The 20978-nt window shown below is 45.8% G+C and overlaps 1 protein-coding gene across 3 annotated transcripts in view; it reads left to right on the forward strand.

Moving 5' to 3' along the window:
* cita (citron rho-interacting serine/threonine kinase a) overlaps nucleotides 1-20978 on the forward strand; it is a 36106-nt gene that overhangs the window by 12562 nt on the left and 2566 nt on the right. The window contains exons 13-48 of one of the 3 annotated variants that reach the window (XM_068593577.1): nucleotides 121-240; nucleotides 2250-2420; nucleotides 3038-3091; nucleotides 3175-3228; nucleotides 3487-3627; nucleotides 4167-4292; nucleotides 4776-4871; nucleotides 5353-5469; nucleotides 5948-6057; nucleotides 6943-7117; nucleotides 8671-8868; nucleotides 9068-9121; nucleotides 9581-9778; nucleotides 9989-10182; nucleotides 10285-10420; nucleotides 10576-10680; nucleotides 10829-10969; nucleotides 11159-11266; nucleotides 11378-11570; nucleotides 11839-12000; nucleotides 12721-12744; nucleotides 13225-13362; nucleotides 13468-13648; nucleotides 13757-13848; nucleotides 14400-14504; nucleotides 14717-14886; nucleotides 15218-15262; nucleotides 17030-17110; nucleotides 17222-17357; nucleotides 17613-17752; nucleotides 17910-18002; nucleotides 18074-18182; nucleotides 18345-18473; nucleotides 18598-18678; nucleotides 18772-18850; nucleotides 19506-19688. In XM_068593577.1, coding sequence (XP_068449678.1) covers nucleotides 121-240; nucleotides 2250-2420; nucleotides 3038-3091; nucleotides 3175-3228; nucleotides 3487-3627; nucleotides 4167-4292; nucleotides 4776-4871; nucleotides 5353-5469; nucleotides 5948-6057; nucleotides 6943-7117; nucleotides 8671-8868; nucleotides 9068-9121; nucleotides 9581-9778; nucleotides 9989-10182; nucleotides 10285-10420; nucleotides 10576-10680; nucleotides 10829-10969; nucleotides 11159-11266; nucleotides 11378-11570; nucleotides 11839-12000; nucleotides 12721-12744; nucleotides 13225-13362; nucleotides 13468-13648; nucleotides 13757-13848; nucleotides 14400-14504; nucleotides 14717-14886; nucleotides 15218-15262; nucleotides 17030-17110; nucleotides 17222-17357; nucleotides 17613-17752; nucleotides 17910-18002; nucleotides 18074-18182; nucleotides 18345-18473; nucleotides 18598-18678; nucleotides 18772-18850; nucleotides 19506-19688 — 4439 coding nt within the window. Of the gene's footprint in view, nucleotides 1-120; nucleotides 241-2249; nucleotides 2421-3037; nucleotides 3092-3174; nucleotides 3229-3486; nucleotides 3628-4163; nucleotides 4293-4775; nucleotides 4872-5352; nucleotides 5470-5947; nucleotides 6058-6942; nucleotides 7118-8670; nucleotides 8869-9067; nucleotides 9122-9580; nucleotides 9779-9988; nucleotides 10183-10284; nucleotides 10421-10575; nucleotides 10681-10828; nucleotides 10970-11158; nucleotides 11267-11377; nucleotides 11571-11838; nucleotides 12001-12720; nucleotides 12745-13224; nucleotides 13363-13467; nucleotides 13649-13756; nucleotides 13849-14399; nucleotides 14505-14716; nucleotides 14887-15217; nucleotides 15263-17029; nucleotides 17111-17221; nucleotides 17358-17612; nucleotides 17753-17909; nucleotides 18003-18073; nucleotides 18183-18344; nucleotides 18474-18597; nucleotides 18679-18771; nucleotides 18851-19505; nucleotides 19689-20978 lie in introns of all 3 variants that reach the window. The other 2 variants (XM_068593578.1, XM_068593579.1) reach the window with 2 other exon arrangements.

Raw genomic sequence — 20978 nt, forward strand, 5'->3', positions numbered from 1 at the left:
AAGAAATGTTTTAAACGTAATGATGCTGCAAAACGAGCTGTGCGTCGCCTCAACAATCGGTATTGATTTGAACCAGCAGCGGCCATTAGCTTGTGCGTCGCCGTGTGTGTGTGTTTGCAGAGCCTGAAGCGAAGCCTGGAGGAGGCGCGCGTGGAGGTCTCCAGAGAGGACGACAAGGCCCTGCAGCTGCTGCACGACATCCGCGAGCAGAGCAACAAGCTGCAGGAAATTAAAGAGCAAGTATGTAAATGTTCCCATTCAAGCGAAACCCTCCGTCTCCTCCTCTCTCATCACGATAACGACATCTTTATTGACACTTCAAGGTATTTATACTGAGGAACGTGGCGCGAAAAAGGGGAGCAATGTCCCCCGTACTTCATCCGCTAAGCCGGCGTGGTATTTGAGGAGATTCTTCCACTTTGTACCTCGTCGCTGATAGAGGGGCAGCCGGGGCGGCGGTGAGATTACGCTCCGCTCAGCGTGTCCGTGTCGCTCCGGCGGGGCTTCCCCTCGGAGGACGAGGGAGTCCTCGGCGCTCATAAAGGTCATTCCCTGCAGATGGCGTCCCAGCGAGGCGCACAAGTGTGGGAGACTTTGATCGTTACTCAGGGGGGTCGCCCACCCTCCTCCAGGGGAATGAATCGTATAACTTGCATCCAGAACTGTATACTCATAGTTATAAGCACTCATTAATGTTATAATGCTTCGTAACAATAAGCATTATAAAGCATATATCTCATTGCTGGTTTACTCACAGAGATTTTATAGAGCGCGTGGTGTCTTTATAATGCATTAATAATGTAATTATGCAAAAACAACACCCTTTTTTTCATTTTACTAATGGAAAACAATTTCCACTTGGAATAACTTATAATCACATTAATAATAAAAAGAGATAATCCTTTATTAGTGCCTCAGTGGGGAAATTACAGGATTACAGCATTGCTCACAAGTAGATAAAGATAAGAATCAAGGAATATAAATAAACAGTAGAATAGTAATAAAACAAAATTAAAAATTAAACAGTCAGAAGAATATTAAATATACGGATGGAATAAAAATAAGTGCGTATAAAAGTACTTAAACGTGATCAATATATAATGATAATGCATTATAAATGGATCATAATTTATTACAATAATCTATAATGCTTGCAAAAGACCAGCAACTGTTAACTATTATGATACCATATAAGTAATTATAAACAGCTTTATGATTGTTGTTACAAAGCATTATGAATGTGCTATACGCAGATTATAATGCATATTAGACATGTGTGTCCTAGAAAGACTTCTGGAGTGTAACGTTGAGATGTTGTGTCCAGACAAACACTCTGCTGACCAGCTGCATTACTAGCTACACTAAACCCAACCAGACACATGAGGAGCTAGTTACCACGCTGACTGAATGAGAGCAGAACGTTTCCTTTATTGATGGAGACTCAATCGCGTAGCCGGATGTACAAATACAGTCTCGCCTGCACTGGTTCGTGGTTGACAAGTCAAAGAGTGAAGAGTTTACCAACATCAGTGAAACGCGTCGTCTCTGCAGACGTTTTTATCGACATGAGCAGTTGTTTGTTTTTAGGCTCTTCGGTGCAAAGTTGCCAACTGCAGCTTTAAAGTGGTAATTCTTGACTTTTTGGTGATAAACAGTCGTTGCTGTTGTGCACTGCAGTTTCTATAGATCACTGCACAATGAACCTGTGTCAGCAGATCTGTGAAGTACATCTTTGTCTGGAGAGCATTGCAGCAATTGGTGCCCTTGCTAAGAGCGTAGCTCCCTCACTCAGGCTGCTGTTGTATCTTAAACATGCTATGAATACACCAGCACATGTATTTAAGAAAATAAAACTCTGCAATGCCATCGTTTAAAACCGAAAGAGTTGCGCAATCGTGTTCCCTTATGTCCTCTGCAGATATTTTCAAACTCGGCAGATTTCCTTCATTGAGAAAAGAAGAAAAAAATCTTGTCACTTGGATGACAACAGTGAATTGTGTCCAGCTTGAACACAATGAGTGTGATCATCACAGCCTGAAGTGCAAGTTTCACATTATTAATTTAAAAAAAGCAGCTGTTCAGATCAGTACATAACGAGTGTTTATCATCTTGAAATAGAGGATAGTGGCGCTGAACTCGATGAAGCTTCACCTCACATGTTCATGTGTGTTCATGAGTCTGGAAGGTGGCTTCATGTCCTGGTTGATGAGCCCTGTGTGTGTGTGTGTGTGTGTGTGTGTGGACATCAGGAGTACCATGCTCAGCTGGAGGAGATGCAGGTCACCATCCGGCAGCTGGAGGAGGACCTGTCGGCCGCCCGGCGCCGCAGCGACCTCTACGAATCTGAACTGCGAGACTCCAGGCAGACGAGCGAGGATCTCAAGAGGAAAGCTGTGGAATACCAGCAGAGGATCCAGAAGGTACGCTTTGCACCTGGGGGGATGCTCATACGGTCCAGTGAGGCAAACGTGCATCAAGGCACAGGCGGATGACTCACTTTGTGTCTGTAAAACGCACAAGAAATAGTGTCTTCAAACCACTGTGGAACAAATCTTGTACATTGTGTCATCTACAAACATCAAAAACCAGCGAGATAATTGATTCATATTCTATATGAAACTATAAAAAGGGCCACAACTCTGCATTATACACTCTTTTATGAGAAAATGCAGATTAAAAGGCTGGTGTTTGTAATTCATTTATTTAATGATTGTGGAGTCGAAGCGCAGAGGAGCCGAGCACATAAGCTGCAGCGTCTGATAAAGCGTTTTATTATTATTGAATATAAAGATACAGAACACAGACTGATGGACCTAAATGCCAAATATATATATTTTCAAATGCATTACATTTGACAATTGTGCTTCTTAAAATAAATGTGATATTCGCTGCTGGACTCCTGATATCTTTCTCTTGGCCTGGAAGCTCAGGAGCAAAGTTATGCAGAAGCTGCTGCAGCGCTGCGACCACGAGAAAGTGGACGAATTGTACGCTTCTTTTGGGACGGGTCTCCTTTATGTGCTGTCTTGTGTTTCAGGCCAAAGAGCAGGGTAAAGCCGACGTGGAGGAGCTTCTCTCCAAACTAGAGAAGGTAACTATTCCGGCATTTCAGGTTGGTCTTCGTGCTCATGGCTGCGGTTCCCATGAGGGTTCACTGTGCTTTTGTATCTGCAGACCAATTCTGAGCAGCAGGTGAAAATCCAGGAGCTCCAGGACAAACTGTCCAAGGTAAAGTCACCCTTTTTATGTAATAATGTATTCAAACGGTAGTCCAAGATCATTTGCGCTCCAAACAAAGTGATTAAATCCTTTCCTGATAAATATCGATGCAGCAATTATATATATTTACTGAATTGAGCGTGTTTTTCCTGTTCCTGCCGCCTGCTGTAGTTCTCTGTTTATCCCGTAGAGGAGTCATTTCTTTGTGTCTCAGAGATTTGTCTTGGGATGCACTAACGGCCTTTTGACCTCCTGACCTCCCCCCAGGCAGTGAAAGCGAGCACAGAAGCCACCGAGCTGCTGCAGAACGTCCGGCAGGCAAAAGAGCGTCTGGAACGAGACCTGGAGCGCCTGCGAGGGAAAACCGACTCGAGCGACACTTTGAAACGCCGCCTGAGGGAGACGGAGGTACCGGAGTCCTGAATCCTGCCGATGTGTTGACGCTACGCTGGTTTTGTTTGGTTTAACCTTTTGAAAACCGTGCGCGAAAATCCTCCCGCTCCCATTTTAAGTCCATAAAATACATAATTTTTCCATTTTTAAACCGAACAACACAGTTTTTTGACTGAAACTCCTTCCTAACAGGACAATACTTTGTTTTATTGTGAGTTTTGTTGCAGATTCTGATTCTTTAGGTCCTAATCTTTCCATAAAGGTGTCTTAGTTATGATCAAAATATCTTTTAAAAGTGATTTTTTGCAGATATACATTTTTCTCCCAAGACTTTGCTGAACAAATACATACAATAACAAGTATTGTTATTAATTTGGAGTTCCTAAAATGACTCAAACAGGGAAAAAGGAGGTCTGAAGACAACACTGGTTACACAGTTTTCAACGGGTTAAATGCTGTTTTTTCTGTGGTTCACCGCTAAGCTAACCACGCTCGAGTGCGAGCAGCCTTATTTTATTCTATGCTTTTCCTTTTTTTTTTTGGTGTGCAAGCAGGAGGGCAGGAAGACCCTGGAGAACCAGGTGAAGAGGCTGGAGATGGTCGAGCGGCGGGAGAATAAGCTGAAAGACGACATCCAGACCAAATCCCAGCAGATCCAGCAGATGGCTGAAAAGATCCTGGTGAGAGAAGCGCAGATAAGGCTCGCTAATACTTTGACCCACTCAACCCCTAATTCCCTCCCCTCCCATTCGTCCTGCCCTCTCCCCAATCTATTCCTCATCAGTCATCTGAGCACACACACACATTTCTGTGAAGAGCTCTTTGCTAGCCGAGCCCCAACAAGTGGCTCCTCGTCTCCAGGTGTCGTTTAATAGATTCTAACGTACAATTTCCCCGGCGTCACCATGAGCAGGCACCGCTCCAGCCGCCTTATGGATTTCCATCTTTTCACTGCAAGTTTCTTCACTTCTTTCTGTCTCTCAGTGGATTGTGCCGTCGTGTGAATCCAGGGGTTTTTTAGGTCCCGTGCATCATCACTGTGATTGTTTGTGTGTTTGTGCTCTCGCTGCGTGATTCACAGTACTGTGAGGCGTCTGCAGTGTGATTTTAATGAATGTTTATTGTGTTGTGACCAGTTATGTGTGCGACGCTTCACTCTGCAGGAGCTGGAGGACAACCTGAGGGACGCCCAGACGACGGCCCAGAGGATGGAGACCCAGCTGGTCCAGAAGGAGAAGCTTTACGACGACAAAATCAAGGTGTGTGTGTGTGTGTATGGGAGGGGGGTGACAATATATTATGTATTTAATGCATTATATTATATATAGAATACAATATATATGTATTATTGTGCCTGTCTGTGTCAATATATGTATTATTGTGTGTGTGTGTGTGGCAATATTTTATGTATTCAATGCATTATATTGTATATAGAATACGATGTATGTATTATTGTCTGTGTCAATATTTTTTTGTGTGGGTGTGTGTGATGTGTTATTCCTTGTCATGTCATGTTATATCACCGCGGTGTCGTGTAACTCAGAGCTGTCACATGTGCCACAGAGAGGTTTGACACCACCATAATTGCAGCTTCCACAGCAGGTTGTACATTTACAACCGCGCCAGGTTGTGAATTATTATTTATAACGATTGCTTCGCCGCGTAGTAAATTACAGACTTCAACCTGAACGTGAATTTGTCAAATCCACATTGTCGCGTGCAACCGGTTCTGTCCGTCAGGTCCTGGAGGCCCAGATGAAGGAGGACTTTGCAGACAAGGAGAGCCTGGAGGCCCGCAAAGCCCAGCAGGAGGAGGAGTCCAGGGAGAACTGCAAGCTCATCGGGGAACAGAAGGCGGTGAGGAAACTCTGCAGGCTTTTTAAATGATATCCACTACATTGTGAGATCCATCAGTGTGTCTATGATAACATGCAAGTCCGTTGTACTGAATACGTCTCAGTGGGTTTGTGTTGTTTTGTACATACGATACCTTTTTATTTCTTTACGCAGTCATTTATCACGGTGGCTCAAATGTATTGGAAGGTATAGCTGGATTAAATTGTATAATATACCTCATGTTGCACGATAAAGCCTGGACTCAAAGTCCTAATCTGGTTAATGTGAGTTGAGGCTGTTAAGAAGCTTTTAGAGGCAAGTCGTCTGACGTCGACGAGAGAAGAGCCAGGCGACACCTTAATGGACTTTAATAGGATTTTATTGCAGGACAGAATTATGTTTCCTTTAAAAAATAAATGTTATTGCTGAAATTCAAGATTCTTCGTCGGAGTGTCATGACCATGTCGTTGTGTCTCTCTCTCTCTCTCTCTCTCTGCAGACTCTTAACGCGATGGATTCCAAGATGAAGAACCTGGAGCAGCGCATCTCTGAGCTGTCGGAGGCTAACAAGCTAGCCGCTAACAGCAGCATCTACACCCAGAAGAATATGTGAGTGAACTCGACCCTCTGCCCACGCTGCGCTCCCACGAGTGACCCCGCCCACTCTGATCCGGTGTCCGATGGCTTCATTAGTGCGACACATCTTTGTGTGCCGTGGCGGAGCCTTCTCCCACGTGTGATCAAAGTTTTATCATAACTAACTCAAATGATGACGTGTAACATGAGTGTTATCACTCGTAGTTATGAACCGACAGAGAATTAATCACCTGAATCTCAGCCTCCATTTCTGTTTATTCTCACTGTTCTCATAGTGAGGAGGGAAATGTTTCACAGGCTCATCCTCATCATCGTCAGATTGACTTAAAACATGATGATATGTCAATGTTGCTGCTCACAAGTGTGCGTATCGCACGTTTAAATCCAGGAAATGCACCTTCAAATAATCTTAATTTAGAATTGTAGTACTTAAAATCATTAATCAGGACATTTATTCGTTGCAATGAAGGATCAGAGACTGAGATACAACGTGTTACTAACTGCATATAAAAGTCTGCTCGTCGAATGAGTGAAGCTCTACCTTCTTAAATACTTTTAGTTATCAACACACAGAGGCCACCATGACGTATTCATGGCTTCATCCCCCCATGACGTCTTTGGATCGGCCTCTGCATGGTATGATGACAAAGGAATATTGCGTTCTTTTAGACAGAAACATACAGATTCCTCGTCTCATGGCTATCAGGAGACATGCCAAATGTGTGTGTGTAATAATAAACAGAGACAGTTTAATGATAAGTCTGAATATAACAGTGAAACAGTCACTGATTCAGAGTAAATACGTTTTTCTTCCAATAGTTAAATAAATACTTTTGAAAGACGTCCGCTTCTGAACAGGCAAAGCAATCGGCATCTGTTTGTGTGTATTTTCGCCAGGAAAGCCCAAGAGGAGATGATCTCAGAGCTCCGGCAGCAGAAGTTCTATTTGGAGTCTCAGGCGGGCAAGCTGGAGGCCCAAAACGCCAAACTGGAGGAGCACCTGGAGAAGATGAGTCAGCAGGAGCAGACCAAGAGGAGCCGGCTGCTGGAGCTGGAGAGCAGGCTGCGGGAGGTGAGATACCAGGATTAAGTCATTCGCTTTAACCAGCGCCGTGTAGCCTTACAGCATCGCAAGCCACAAAGGGGATTAAGGCCGCTGATCAGCTAGCGAGCTCAGATCCCTTTCAGATAAACGGCTAATTAACTACTCCAGGTCTGTGATGGCACCTCTGCACCATCGCCATCGGGCTGCACGCGGGCTGCTGGTCCTTCATCGGTTCTCTCTAGAACAACGTAGCTGCGTTGCAACAGGTGAAGATAAGTTGAACCACGTGACAACAAAGCAGGACATTGCTGCACGGCCAGCGACTCGATCACAGGGGTTAAAGCCGCCACGTTGTCAAGCATCCGCCCTGCAGACGTACCCTTGAGCAAGACGCTGCTTGTCCAACATTTATTAGTTAATTAAAGAAAAAGAAGATTCTCTTTTGCCCATTTCAGATGCCACTCACCTGTTAATATTTCATAATGCAAAAGTACATAGCGTTTCCGCACCGTTCTGGGAAATGCTCCATAAAACCCATTAGCTGCTGTGCATCACATGCTCTAAAAAGAGACGTTTTGACGTAATTGAGGACCCACAATGCCTTTTTTTCCCCTCCTGTGTGAGAGCTCTCACGCCCCGCTGTGCTGCCTGCCGCTGCTACCAGCAGACAGCCTGCTGGCTGGATGTCATATCTCTACCTCCACACGCTCATCCCCACTGAGACGTGATGCACAGATTGGCACTAATTGCCGGCCTGTCTGGTCTCTAACACACACACAGACACACACACACACACTGTCCTCTTTCACGCACGGATATGCACTTTCAGATGAGATCCATTGTTCCATCTCTGTAATAGTCAAAATGATACGAAGAAACTCAACGTTATTAAGTTTTTTGGACTCTTTACCAGCGCTGGGTGTGCGTGCAATCTTTAAAAAAGCTTGAAAAGGTCTTAAATTATTCTATTTTTTAAGGTCTTAACAAGTATGACAGTTAAAATCCAATTACCAGAGGTCTTATTTCTCACCATGCACCTTTAAGTTTCTCTGTGCTGTCCAATTTTTGTTCTTAATCAAAGAGTTTGCGTCTGCATTTCCATATCTGCTAGTTGAACTTGTCCCTCTGACATCCTCTAATTATTCTCCTCCTGTTGTTTTTCCTAAACCGCCCAGTCAGCTTGTTTCACGTCAGAAAAAAACATAAAATTGTACATTTTTTCATCTTTTTTTCATTGCTTGACTCTTTTAATTGGTCTTCAATTCATGACGTCATTAAGAAAGTTCCTGAACAGTCTTGAAATGGGCTCGACGCAGAAGTCCTCTATAACTGTTTTAATGTTTTCTTAACTGTTTTTAAATCTTGTTTTGCTTTTAATGGTTTAATGTGAAGCACTTTGACTCGCCTTGTTGAAATGTGCTGTACAAATAAACTTGCCTTGCCTATATGAAGTTTTTTAAGTGCGAGATTCAAATTCACATCAACAAAACCATAAAAGGTCCGCAACTCAGACAGCTGCGGACAACCTGATTTCATACTCAGATGCAGACGGCATTCACCGCAGTCCTGTTTCCTTGTAGATGGGCCTCGAACACGAGGAAGAGAAGATGGAGATCAAGCGGCAGGTGTCCGAGTTGACCCTCTCCCTGCAGGAGCGCGAGTCCCAGATAAGCAGCCTGCAGGCGGCACGTCTCGCCCTGGAGAGCCAGCTGCAGCAAGCCAAGACGGAGCTGGAAGAGACCACCGCCGAGGCCGAGGAGGAGATCACCGCCCTCAGGGTACGAAAAGCATGTGTGTGTCTGTGTGTGTGCAATCAGAGTAGAAATATAGGTGCACAAACGCATTCAGATGTAGGCAATCTGTATTATTCACACAGTCTAAAGGAAAGGCCGTGTTGTGTTTTTAATACAATACAATCGGCATCATTTCATGGCGCCGTGTGATGCAGTTTTATTCCTTCGCTCTCGTTTCTCACAGAATCACAGGGATGAGATTCAGCGCAAGTTTGACGCCTTGAGAGACAGCTGCTCGGTAAGTGCCGCCGCGGCCTTTTGTCTCCGCTTTCCACCAGCAGCAGAACAATTTTCAATTGAATACACGGTGATTAATGTTCATCTGTAAAACGTTCACGCTAACGTCGCGCTGTGAGCGGCTGCATCGAGTCTCTGGCAACGAAGCACAGCTCGCGTTCGTTTGTCACTCTCCAAATTTACACTTGAGTCCGGACAGTACTTATATCTTTACACATGCATATTTAATTTCACCTAAAAGGTTAACATTAACAACATCTATATGGGTAACAATAATGCAACACATTCAACAAATTCGACTTCAAATAAAACATTAAATATCTTATTTTAGTGTCTCGCTGGAAGTAACTTCAACGTCCACATTGCTCAGTCTCATTGTTAAGATGTATGTTTTCAGTAGCCTAGCTTCAGTGCTAATACTTGAAAGGCTCACACCTCCACCTGTGTTGTGTCGCCTCAGGTGATCACGGACCTGGAGGAGCAGCTCACGCAGCTGAGTCAGGAGAACGCCGAGCTGAACCGTCAGAACTTCTACCTGTCCAAGCAGCTGGACGAAGCGTCGGACGAGAGGGAGGACCAGCTGCAGCTCAGCCAGGAAGTGGACAGGCTGAGGAGGGAGGTGGCCGACCGCGAGATGCACCTCAACAACCAGAAACAGGTAACGCACACACCGATGATGATGATGATCTGCAAAATGAACCAGGAAAGGTTTGTGTATTTTTCTTTTCTGTATGTGTTATGTGTTGGATCCTTAACAAATAGCTTTTTGCAAGAAAACAAGTGCAGGAGAGACAACCAGCAGCACATGATTTCGCCCCAAAAACCTGTGATAAATGTTCTCTTCACTTTCACTTGTACATCCTCCCAGAACATTGAGACCCTGAAGACCACGTGCAGCATGCTGGAGGAGCAGGTGGTGGAGCTGGAGTCCCTCAATGACGAGCTGCTGGAGAAGGAGAGGCAGTGGGAAGCTTGGAGAGGTGCCCTGGAGGACGAAAAAAGCCAAGCCGAGAGACGCACCAGGGACCTGCAGAGGCTGTTTGACAACGAGAAGCAGAACAGGTGACGTGCAAACACTCGCACGGTCATTATACATGAGTAACATTGTGTGTTGTGCATTAAAACGTGTTGCTGTTGTGAGACTTGCTGTTGTGCTGCGTGCAGGCTGCGTGCAGACCAGCGCAGCACTGAATCTCGCCAGGCTGTGGAGCTGGCGGTCAAGGAGCACACGGCTGAGATAGTGGCCTTACAGCAGGCCTTGAAGGAGCAGAGGCTGAAGGCTGAGAGTCTGTCTGACACTGTGAGTACGATCCAACTTAAACTCCGTCTGCAGTCCTCTCAGTGGAAAAAAAAAACCAACACATTTTTTATTCTGAGCGAGAAAAATCCACACCGTTTGCGGGAGGTGAAACGCTCAGTGTCATCGATCTAACGCGCGCTCACCTGTTCTCACAGCTCAATGATCTGGAGAAGAAGCACGCCATGCTGGAGATGAACGCCCGCAGCTTGCAGCAGAAACTGGAGACCGAGAGGGAACTGAAACAGAGGCTGATGGAGGAGGTAGGAAGTGAAAAATACCTCCATTACATTTATTTCATGGACTTTTCCTCATTAGAAAAAAGTGAAACCATGGAGAGATTTTAGCCCACTGCATTTGCTGTAAATCTGATTCCCCGCTCAAAATATCTGCCTGCTGGTGTCTCCACAGCAAGGGAAGCTGCAGCAGCAGATGGACCTTCAGAAGAGCCACATCTTCCGCCTCACACAGGGCCTGCAGGACGCCCTGGACCAGACAGACATGCTCAAGACCGAGAGGACCGACTTGGAGTACCAGCTGGAGAATATACAGGTTCTTAATAAAATACCTCTCCAGTTAAAAGAGACAAGAGTCCTAGTTAGATATTAGAATAGTGCGGCGGATGTTGGCGAGTAACGAGGCGTCTCAGGGGACCGAGAGGAGGAAGGGAAATCCTAATTCAAGTGTCCTCAAAGGGAATTTGTTTAAGTCTTCAGAGGCATTTCCGTTCCCTTCCTGTAGGCGGTCTACTCCCATGAGAAGGTGAAGATGGAGGGGACGATCTCCCAGCAGACCAAACTCATCGACTTCCTCCAAGCCAAGATGGACCAGCCCACCAAGAAGAAGAAGGTCTGGGAAAACATTCAACGAGAGAGAGAACATGAGATTGATGCACGGCTTCAATCTGAAAACGCGTGCGTGTCGTGTCCGGTAACGCGTTCCCTCCCTCTCTCCACGCAGGGCATATTCGGACGGCGCCGAGAAGACGTGGGCACCACGACGAACGGGGCGCTGGCTCCGCAGACCCAGCCGGCGGTTCCCATGCAGTACGGCGACATGAAACTGGCTTTTGAGAAGGAGCGCTCGAGATGCGCCGACCTGGAGGAGGCTCTGCAGAAGATGAGGATAGAGCTCCGATCCCTCAGAGAAGAGGGTAAGATAGAGGATGGGCTTTATGCCTTTTGGCAGTCGTCATGTGTTTCTTTGTAGTTAGGTTTGCCATTGGAGATTAGGGATGACAACAGCTCAGGAAGCCCTGTATCCTCCTTCCTCTCTGTTCCCAGACATCCTTTATCTCGCCTGCTACGTCCCACAAGATCAATTTCAGGATCTTTTTTAGTTTTTTTTGATAAGCCGGAAAGCTTTTTCCAGCTTAAATTAATAGATACTGATGTAATATTTGTTTGTTTGTGGGAACACAGCGGCTCATTTCAAAGCCCAGGAACATGCGGGCTCTTCCACGCCGGCCCAGGCTCGACATCAAATCCTCATGTCGGCCATCGTCAAATCCCCGGAGCATCAACCCAACCCCAGCAGCCTGCTCAACCCCTCCACCCGCAGCAAGGAGACCTCCACCCCTGAAGGTCAGTCACACACACACACACACACACACACACACACACACACACACACACACACACACACACACAGGTGAACTCAATGAACTGTCCTGCAGCTGTCCAGTGAGCCCAACAGGGCTGTGCACCCTGATACTATCTGCTTCAGATAGGACTCTCTGTTCCCTTACTTTGTGTGTGTGTGTGCGTGTGGTGTGTTTATGTGTGTGTTCTTTCTATGGCCTGTCTCACAAAGCAGGATTATGATGTTGGATAATTTAGCTCAGTGCATGGAGCTCGATCCAAACCAACCAGTGAAATGGACTGAACTAAAAAGAAAAACACTGTTTTTTGTTTTTGTTCACTGTGAATTTATCCAGCTGACATTGTAACCTGCTCGGGCCTGTCTCACAAAGGAAGAAAGGGGGATTTAACCGGGTAACACTGGTTTTAATCTGGGCTTTCTACTTCTATATCGAAGCTAAATTAACCTTTTCTACGGGGATGATCTCCCTGGAATCTGACACTTTACTGCAGATATTCAGGGCGTCAAATCCTCCGATACCAAAACTACTGCAGAGACCAACTGAGTCTCTAACCAGCGCATCATGGGTTCTCGCACCATGGTGGCTTGCAGGAGCCTTGCTTTGTGATTCAGGTTCCTTCCTGTCCTCGTTCCTTCGCGTTCACGTAGCTCTCGTTAGACTGCTCTCTCCTTTCTGTCTCTCTCCTCTGCGCTCCTCACAGAAAAGAGGAGGGTCACCTTTGAAAGTAAGTTAGCGGTCCCCCCCCCCCCCTCCCAACACACCGTGTGTCATCCCACACGCATGAGCTCATCTCCATGCATGTCGTACTGCACATGCTCATATAACACCGCGTCTGTCTCGCTGTCCCGTCTTCGAGCTGACTGTGACTTGACCAAAGACTTTATTTTGAAAGGTCGAGGTTGACGTGATCCTCTTTTCCCAGCGTCATGATGGATGGCTTATAGTTAGATAGGCAGCTTTTTCACCCAGAAACATTTTAATGCTTTGCTCATTGGCATGTATAATCTGATTTAGATTTATTTTATCAGTATTCTTGAACGTGAATATACCCAATATCTTAAATTATTATTCAAATTACCCCATGCTGCCTGGAGAAAAACCTGAATCTCATGATTTTTAAGCCTGTGACAAAATACTCTGGTGTCATTTTTCTTAACTCTTATCCCCCACCAACTTCTCCTCCACTTCTTTTTTTGCGTTGCAGAGTTTGGTCGTCGCGTGAAAGAGCGCATGCATCACAACATCCCTCACCGGTTCACCGTGGGCCTCAACATGCGGGCGGCCAAGTGCGCCGTCTGCCTGGACACGGTGCATTTCGGGCGCCAGGCGGCCACGTGTCTAGGTTTGTATCCCGCGCTGCAGCCGGCAGTGCTGAATCTGAAGACGTCATCTCTTTAACGTTGCAGCACAGACCTCCTCTCGCTAACGAATCCTTGTTTTGCTTCAGAGTGTCACACCCTGTGTCACCCCAAATGCTCGCCGTGTCTCGCGGCCACCTGCGGCCTGCCGGCCGAGTACGCCACTCACTTCTCCGAGGCTCTGTGCAGAGAAAAGGCAAACTCTCCCGCGCTGCAGGTCAAGGAGGCCAGCGGGCACGTCCGCTTGGAGGGATGGATGAAGCAGCCGCGGTAACCTCAGACCTCGGTCCTCCACTGCCGTACTGACAGTGTGCTGTATGTTGTTGTTGTTTTTTTGTGTGCAGCTTTTGATGTGCGTTTATGTGTTGGCTCTCACAGGAATGGCAAGCGTGGTCAGCAAGGCTGGGAGATGAAATACGTGGTGCTGGATGGAACCAAAGTGTCCATCTATGACACCGAGCCCAGAGAAGGTCTGTGCTTCATCCGTGTTGATACGTTTGAACCTTTTTAAGTACCAGCATGCCCCATTCAGACCATCCTTTGGCATAAAATACGTAATTTTTTAACCGAACGATACAGTTTTTTGACTGAAACAACTTCCTAACAGAGCAAGACTTTGTTTTATTGTGATTTTTGTTGCAGATTCTGATTCTTTAGGTGCTAATCTTTCCATAAAGGTGTCTTATTGACGCTCCAGGAGGCATTTTTGGGGAATCTGGCTCATATTATGCTGGATGTTCATAGTAATGATCAAAATATCTTTTAAAAGTGTTTTTTTTTTGTAGATATACATTTTTTTCCCAAGACTTTGCTGAACAAATACATAAAATAAAGACAAGTATTTGAATTACAGGGGAAAAGGAGGTCTGGAGCCGGGTTAACGGGTTAAACATGACAGAATGGATCCATTCCCATGATGCATTTGTAATAATCCAGGTCCTTCTATCACCATGTAGATTAATACAGCTGTATCCAGTAATAACGTGGATTTTTCCTCTTCTTTTTCTTCTTCTTCTGCTAGACTACATAAAAATGGAGGATGAGTTTGAGCTGTGTCTGCCTGACGGAGAGGTGACCGTCCACGGAGCCGTCGGAGCCTCTGAGCTCATCAACACTGCCAAGTCAGGTACTGGATCAATACCCCCTAATCCTGCTGCACTTTCAGGATGCAAGTGCATCAGCCTCTCTCCAGATGTAAAATCAGATCCATGTCACGTCCCATCTATATATTTTTAATCTCAAAATACAACAAATAGTTGCTGTGAAATTAAGCCGTTTGCAAGCTCCAGTGTGTCGTTCTCTGTGTGTGTCTGTGTGTGTGTGTGTGTGTGTGTGCAGACATCCCGTACGTGCTGAAGCTGGAGTCGCATCCACACACCACCTGCTGGCCAGGCCAGTCCATCTACTTCATGGCTCCCAGCTTCCCTGACAAGCAGCGCTGGGTGGCCGTGCTGGAGTCTGTGGTGGCTGGCAGCCGTGGATCCAGAGAGAAAGTGGATTCGGACGCTGTAAGTACTGCGTGTTTGTGTTTTTTTTCTCTGCCTGTTATGGGGTTCACAATTTGAGCTGCTTATATAAAGACAGAAAGCTCCTTTTATTATGCTCATTTTCATGGAGTAACTTTATCCAAGGGTGGCTGTATTGTGGTACAATATATTGAATGCCTCCATTAAACATCAGCCAGTGCCTTCACCTCGTTTTCTCTCCCTCTTCTCTCTCTCTCTCTCTGCATGTTCTCAACATCTTCTATTTTTTTGTGTGTTGTCATCGTCTCTGTCGATGTGACTATACCGTGCGTGTGTTTCTCCATTCAACTCGGTTGTGTGGATCATATTATAGGCAGGTGCTTCTAAAAGACAGAAGAACCTTTCCCCTCTGGTTCAGGTACAGTAAGTAGCTGCACGAGCGCATCGGGCTTCAGTCGACCGGCCGACTGAGCATGCAGTAGCTGTACACATCTACGTATGTCAGCACAGCCCTGGGGCTGAGTTATGAATATGTACTGAAGACAAAGAAGCAACTGGCCCATGAAACACACACTCACACACACTCACACACACACTCACATTATGCATAACACACATAACCCTACATAGTGCATGGATGTGAATAGGCACTGCTGTGACCTCTGGTCTGGTGTCATGTGCTATGTCATGCATGCTTCTGCAAAAGCCATGCACTGCTGTAGCGCCCTTCACTGGAACACGCGTGTGCACACTCACTCAGTCTGCAGCCTCCTGCTATTGCTGATCGTGTGTTTATTGCTGTTTTAGGAGCACTTTGCCATCCCTCCTTCATTCTGTGATGAATGGCTCCTGGTATTTGCATTATCTCTCAACTGTGTGTCTGCTTTTCCAAAAAAGTGTCATTTAAATGTGCGTTTAAAAATTCAATATGCAATTTATTAAATTTTTTACATGGCCAAAAGTATTTGAACGCCCACCTGAACATGTGATTACTGAACATCAAATTGCAAAACTGCCGGAGAACTACAAATTTTCCAAAATGGGCAATAATCTGCTCCACAAACCTCCAGACTTGATGTCGGAGCTCCGTGGAAACCAGTTAAGGAAGAAACTGGGTATTTCTTTATGCGTCTAGCTTTGTGCACAACGGCAGCCGGTAAGCTTTAAAATGTGGCGTGACATGCACAAAGTCTGTAAAGTACACAGTCGCTCTCAGACAGCTGCACACACACTGTACAGCGCTGCAGAATAGTGAGGAGCTTCCTGCCCTGAAAGTCTCATTAGCTGAGGATAAAAGCTGCCTTCACAACGAGTGGGACTTGTCTTAATGCTACGCTATCGCTAACCCGGCGGTAGATGCACAGTAAGTGATGGAAGTGCTTTTTAAGAGGCCTTTCTCTAAGCTGCTGTTTGTTTGACTCGCATCATTATCTAGAAAATCATAATATGGTACCAAATAAATAATACTAGTGTCTACTTTTGGCCACATGGTTTATTCATGAGGTCCCACCGTTTGCAGCCCAATTAGTCACTTTCACACCGCCGCCCTCGTGACTTTATCGTTATCATCTATCTAGCTTAAAACGGTCAACAGCTTCTTAAAGCGTCGAACACTGTTGGTGATTACAAAAGGCTCAGGCGCAGTTCAACCCAATGTTTTGATTCATTACTTTTCACAGCTGCTATTGTTGATATGAAGTATTGTTTCTATTGTGTCCACAGCACTGACTGTCAGTAAACTGTAAAGTACTTCAAGTTTACCGCGTTTAGGTCAATTCCTCCTATTTTATACTCTTGTTTACTTATTTTATTGTTACCTTGTTACATAAGGTTGTAGTTGGCGTTGAGTCAACATTAAACTCATTAAAAATAAAAGATAAATTGGTAAAATGATGAAATTGTAACATTTGGCTTTTTGAAACTTACCGCAACAAAAATCATTGAGTTTTTTTGTTTTATCTTTAGTGAAAAGTCGTTCATTAATTGGTGCAAACCTCACCAGCTGATGGCTTCACTAACGCACCGGGCCTGTGTTTAAGTTGGTGAAGGCTCTCTGCGCTCATCCTCTCCGGGTCGCCTCTTCTCGCTCTGAAGCAGCTGATTGGTTGACGATCGGCCTAACCCGAGCCCTCGCTCTGCTCCGTGTCTCTCTCTCTCTCTCTTCTTCTGCTTCTTGTCTCAATAGAAACTTCTTGGTAACTCTCTGCTGAAGCTGGAGGGCGACGACCGGTTGGACATCAACTGCACGCTCCCTCTCACCGACCAGGTACACGGACCGGCGACAGGAGCACGGCGGCGCCTTTAGCATTCAGACGGCGCTCTCCTTTGTGTTTCACGTGTTAAGCTCTTATTGTCTACCTTCACCTCGTCCACTCAGATCGTGCTGGTCGGCTCTGAGGAAGGTTTGTACGCTCTTAACGTCATCAAGAACTCTTTGACCCACATCCCCGGGTTGACCTCCGTCTTCCAGATCCAGATCCTCAAGGAGCTCGATAAGCTGCTGATGATCACTGGTCAGTGAGTCAAATTGACAACAATATGAGTCAGTGATTTGAGTTTTCTTGTCAGTGAAAGCGAGCAAAGACTCGTGCATTACTGACTCAATATGATCATTTGTTTATTCTGCATCTACGCTGTTGCTTTGTTGTGTTGCATGTTTTGAAAGTGGGCCGTGAAGATGAAATGAAGCTTCTTCTGCATCAGATAACCTGTGCATATTCATGCGCTGCAGCATATGTGATGATGATCGCGTGTGTTGTGTCATCCAGGAGAGGAGAGGGCCCTGTGCCTGGTGGAGATCAAGAAGGTGAAGCAGTCGCTGTCGCAGTCGCATCTCCCGGCTCAGCCCGACCTCAACCCCTTCATCTTTGAGACCGTGAAGGGATGCCACCTCTTCTCCTCCGGAAAGGTGGGCCGCGTCGCCGCCACTCAGCGCGCAGCCGAGAATCCTCCTCGTTAGACTCGTTAGTTAGTCAGAGTTAATGAGCTGAGCGGCAGCGGCAGCAGTCTGATTTGCAGATATTTACCGCCGGGGCCTGATTGCGGTTTTTGTTCTCTCTCAACAGATTGACAATGGGACCTGTATCTGTGCCGCCATGCCCAATAAGATTACAATCCTGCGGCACAACGAGAGCCTGAACAAGTTCTGCATCAGAAAGGTGAGTGCCTCCAGAAGCCGGAAGCGACTGCAAGGCCGCGGTCGGTGCTGAGCGTGCGCTTGTGTCTGCAGGAGATCGAGACGTCGGAGCCGTGCAGCTGCATCCACTTCACGGGCTACAGCATCATCATCGGCACCAACAAGTTCTACGAGATCGAGATGAAGCAGTACGTGCTGGAAGGTAAGTCACCGATGGACCGCCGCCATGTACTCATCCCCAGCTGATATCTAATAGTGCCATAAAATAATGTCCTGTCAACCAGATGGTGTTCTGACATCTTCCAACATTCACACCTTGAGCGAGCTGACTGACGGCATGTTTTTTTCTGTTTTTCTCGTACAGAATTTCTGGATAAAAACGACGTGACGCTCGCTTCCGCTGTCTTCGCCGCGTCCTCCCACAGCTTCCCCATCTCCATCATCCAGGTCACCACGGCGCCGCAGAAAGACGAATACCTGCTCTGTTTCCACGGTGAGAGCTCCATCTCCGTTGCGTGCAAAACGTCCGAGAGAGGAACTCTGTATTTCATGTTTTTATTACGATAACTGTATTTTTTGTGTCACATTGTGTGTGATGGCTGTGACTTTTCCTGCAGAGTTTGGTGTGTTTGTGGACGCGTACGGACGCAGGAGCAGAAGCGAAGACATCAAATGGAGCCGCCTGCCTCTCTCGTTTGGTGAGAGTCACTCAAAGTCACTTAAAAAATACAGTTTTCTCTTTTAATGGTCGATGCATGATGAGATCTTAAGTGGATGTTTTGATGTTTCAGCCTACAGAGAGCCGTACCTGTTTGTGACCTACTTCAACTCTCTGGATGTTATTGAGATCCAGGGCCACGCTGCTCTGGGGTAAGACGATGGATGGATGGAAAGAAAACTTTATCGATCCCTCATTTGTCACTACAGACAACAACAGACTCTTACGGACAACAACAGACTCTTACGGACAACAGCAGACTCTTACGGACAACAGCAGACTCTTACGGACCACAGCAGACTCTTACGGACCACAGCAGACTCTTATAGACAACAACAGACTCTTATAGACAACAACAGACTCTTACAGACAACAACAGACGAGGTTCACAGTGCACAAAAAACACACATTAAGAACAAACGGCAGAAGATGCCGTAGGAAACAAGACACACAACCGACGTAGAAAGATGATGAATTTAAATCTAAAAACCACAACTAAAGTTATTTATTAAAAAATGAAACTGCTGCCGAGACAAAAGAGCTTCTGAGTCGTTCAGTCGAACACTTTGGCATCATGCATCTCACTGAATGAACCTCTACTTTCCTCCCAGTCTCATCATCATCATCATCATCATCATTGTGTGGGTCTTTACTGAGTGTAATTGCATATTGTCGTGATTGAGTTGTTAATTTCTCATCACTGCCAAAGGGCTCATTAAAGTCCTCGACAGGCATCATCCCTTCCAGTCACCGCTCCTCTTCTTTTGGTTTTCGTAGAGGATGTGTGACGTTCTGCTCTCCTTGCAGGCCCCACTCCTACGCACACCTGGACATCCCAAACCCTCGCTACCTTGGCCCCGCCATCTCCTCGGGCGCCATCTACCTGGCCTCCTCCTACCAGAACAAACTGCGGGTCATCTGCTGCAAAGGCAACCTGGTGCAGAGCCAGGAGGACGACGGGGACCTGCAGAGGAGCGGCTCGGGCCGCAGGTGAGCACCGAGTCCGAGGTCCAGGTTCCTCTCACTGTCCGTTCATTCACGTCCTCGCACCACGACACGGGTCTCCGCTCTGGCTTCACTTTCATCTCTACTTTCTGTTCGCGGTCTTTAACGTCATTATTCATTATGAGTAATGTTTTAAATATCTTCTTCATGAGATGTTTCTGACTATCTAGAGCTAAACATTGCTATTTTGGGTTTATTTTCTTGATCATTTGCGTATTTTGATAATAGAAAATTGGCTTTTCTGGACTTATTTTTATTTTTCAAAGTAAAAATTTAAGTACACATTTTGGTATTTGCACTAAAACTTCCATATTATATTTACACTAATATTAAATGACTTTCTACTTCCATTCCTTGGTCTAATGGGGGAAAAAACAAATAAATTAATACATTTAATGCTCAAATAAATACATGAACAGAAGGCAATAATAAGAAGTAACCCCATAACTCTGTATTTGGTCTAAATTTACATCCCAGAGGTTTAGTGGACATCTGAATTATTTACATGTTGATGAATTAATTATGCTTTAGCTTAATTTGCCTAATGAGAGGAAATAATACAGAGCAACGTCCTGCAAAGTGCAAATTAGTTATGGAGGAGAAAAATAAGTCAAGCCGACGGAGAATAAATCTAGAAAAGACAAGACGAATATGTGGGTTTGAGCATCTTACTTATTCATGCATGTGTTTGTTGGTGAGCTTTGGTTCTCCCTGCAATGCAGAGACTACAGAGCAGAAGCTTTCCTTGTTCTCAGTCTTGCATGTGTTGGTGTTGAGGGTCAGAAGGACTGTCGGGCGCTGCTGGGCTCAGGTTGGCCTCCACAGGTGGTGACGGTTAAACTGTTGGACCTTTTATGTTTGATCTGGTTATAAAACAGGAGGGTAACGCCTCCATTTTGTTCTTTACAGGAGGAGGAGTTCATTTTTTAGCTGTAACAAATCCTGAAATAGGTGTTTTATAAATTACAATTGCTTGAAAAAAATAAAAAAATGTCACATGTAGAAAGCAAATTGCTGAATAAAGACTTCTGACCGAGACGTTTCTCTCTCTCAGTGCTGGTTTGCAGAGCGGCGTCGCTCTTTAGTCGTTGCCTGACTTTATTCTGACATCGTGAGCTAAATTGTGTGGACGGGTTCGGTCTTCTCAAAGTGCCGCAGCTTGTAAAGTGAGCTAGATTAAGAGTCCACCCCTCCACCTCTGCCTCTGTGGACTGACCCGACAGTGCCAAGCAAAGCCCGAGACCCCCGAGACCCCTGAGACCCTCCTTCCCTCTG

This window comes from Clinocottus analis, unplaced genomic scaffold (assembly GCF_023055335.1).
Source record: "Clinocottus analis isolate CAN_PGR_092001 unplaced genomic scaffold, fCliAna1.0.p SCAF_3, whole genome shotgun sequence".
In the NCBI taxonomy this organism is placed as follows: domain Eukaryota; kingdom Metazoa; phylum Chordata; class Actinopteri; order Perciformes; family Cottidae; genus Clinocottus; species Clinocottus analis.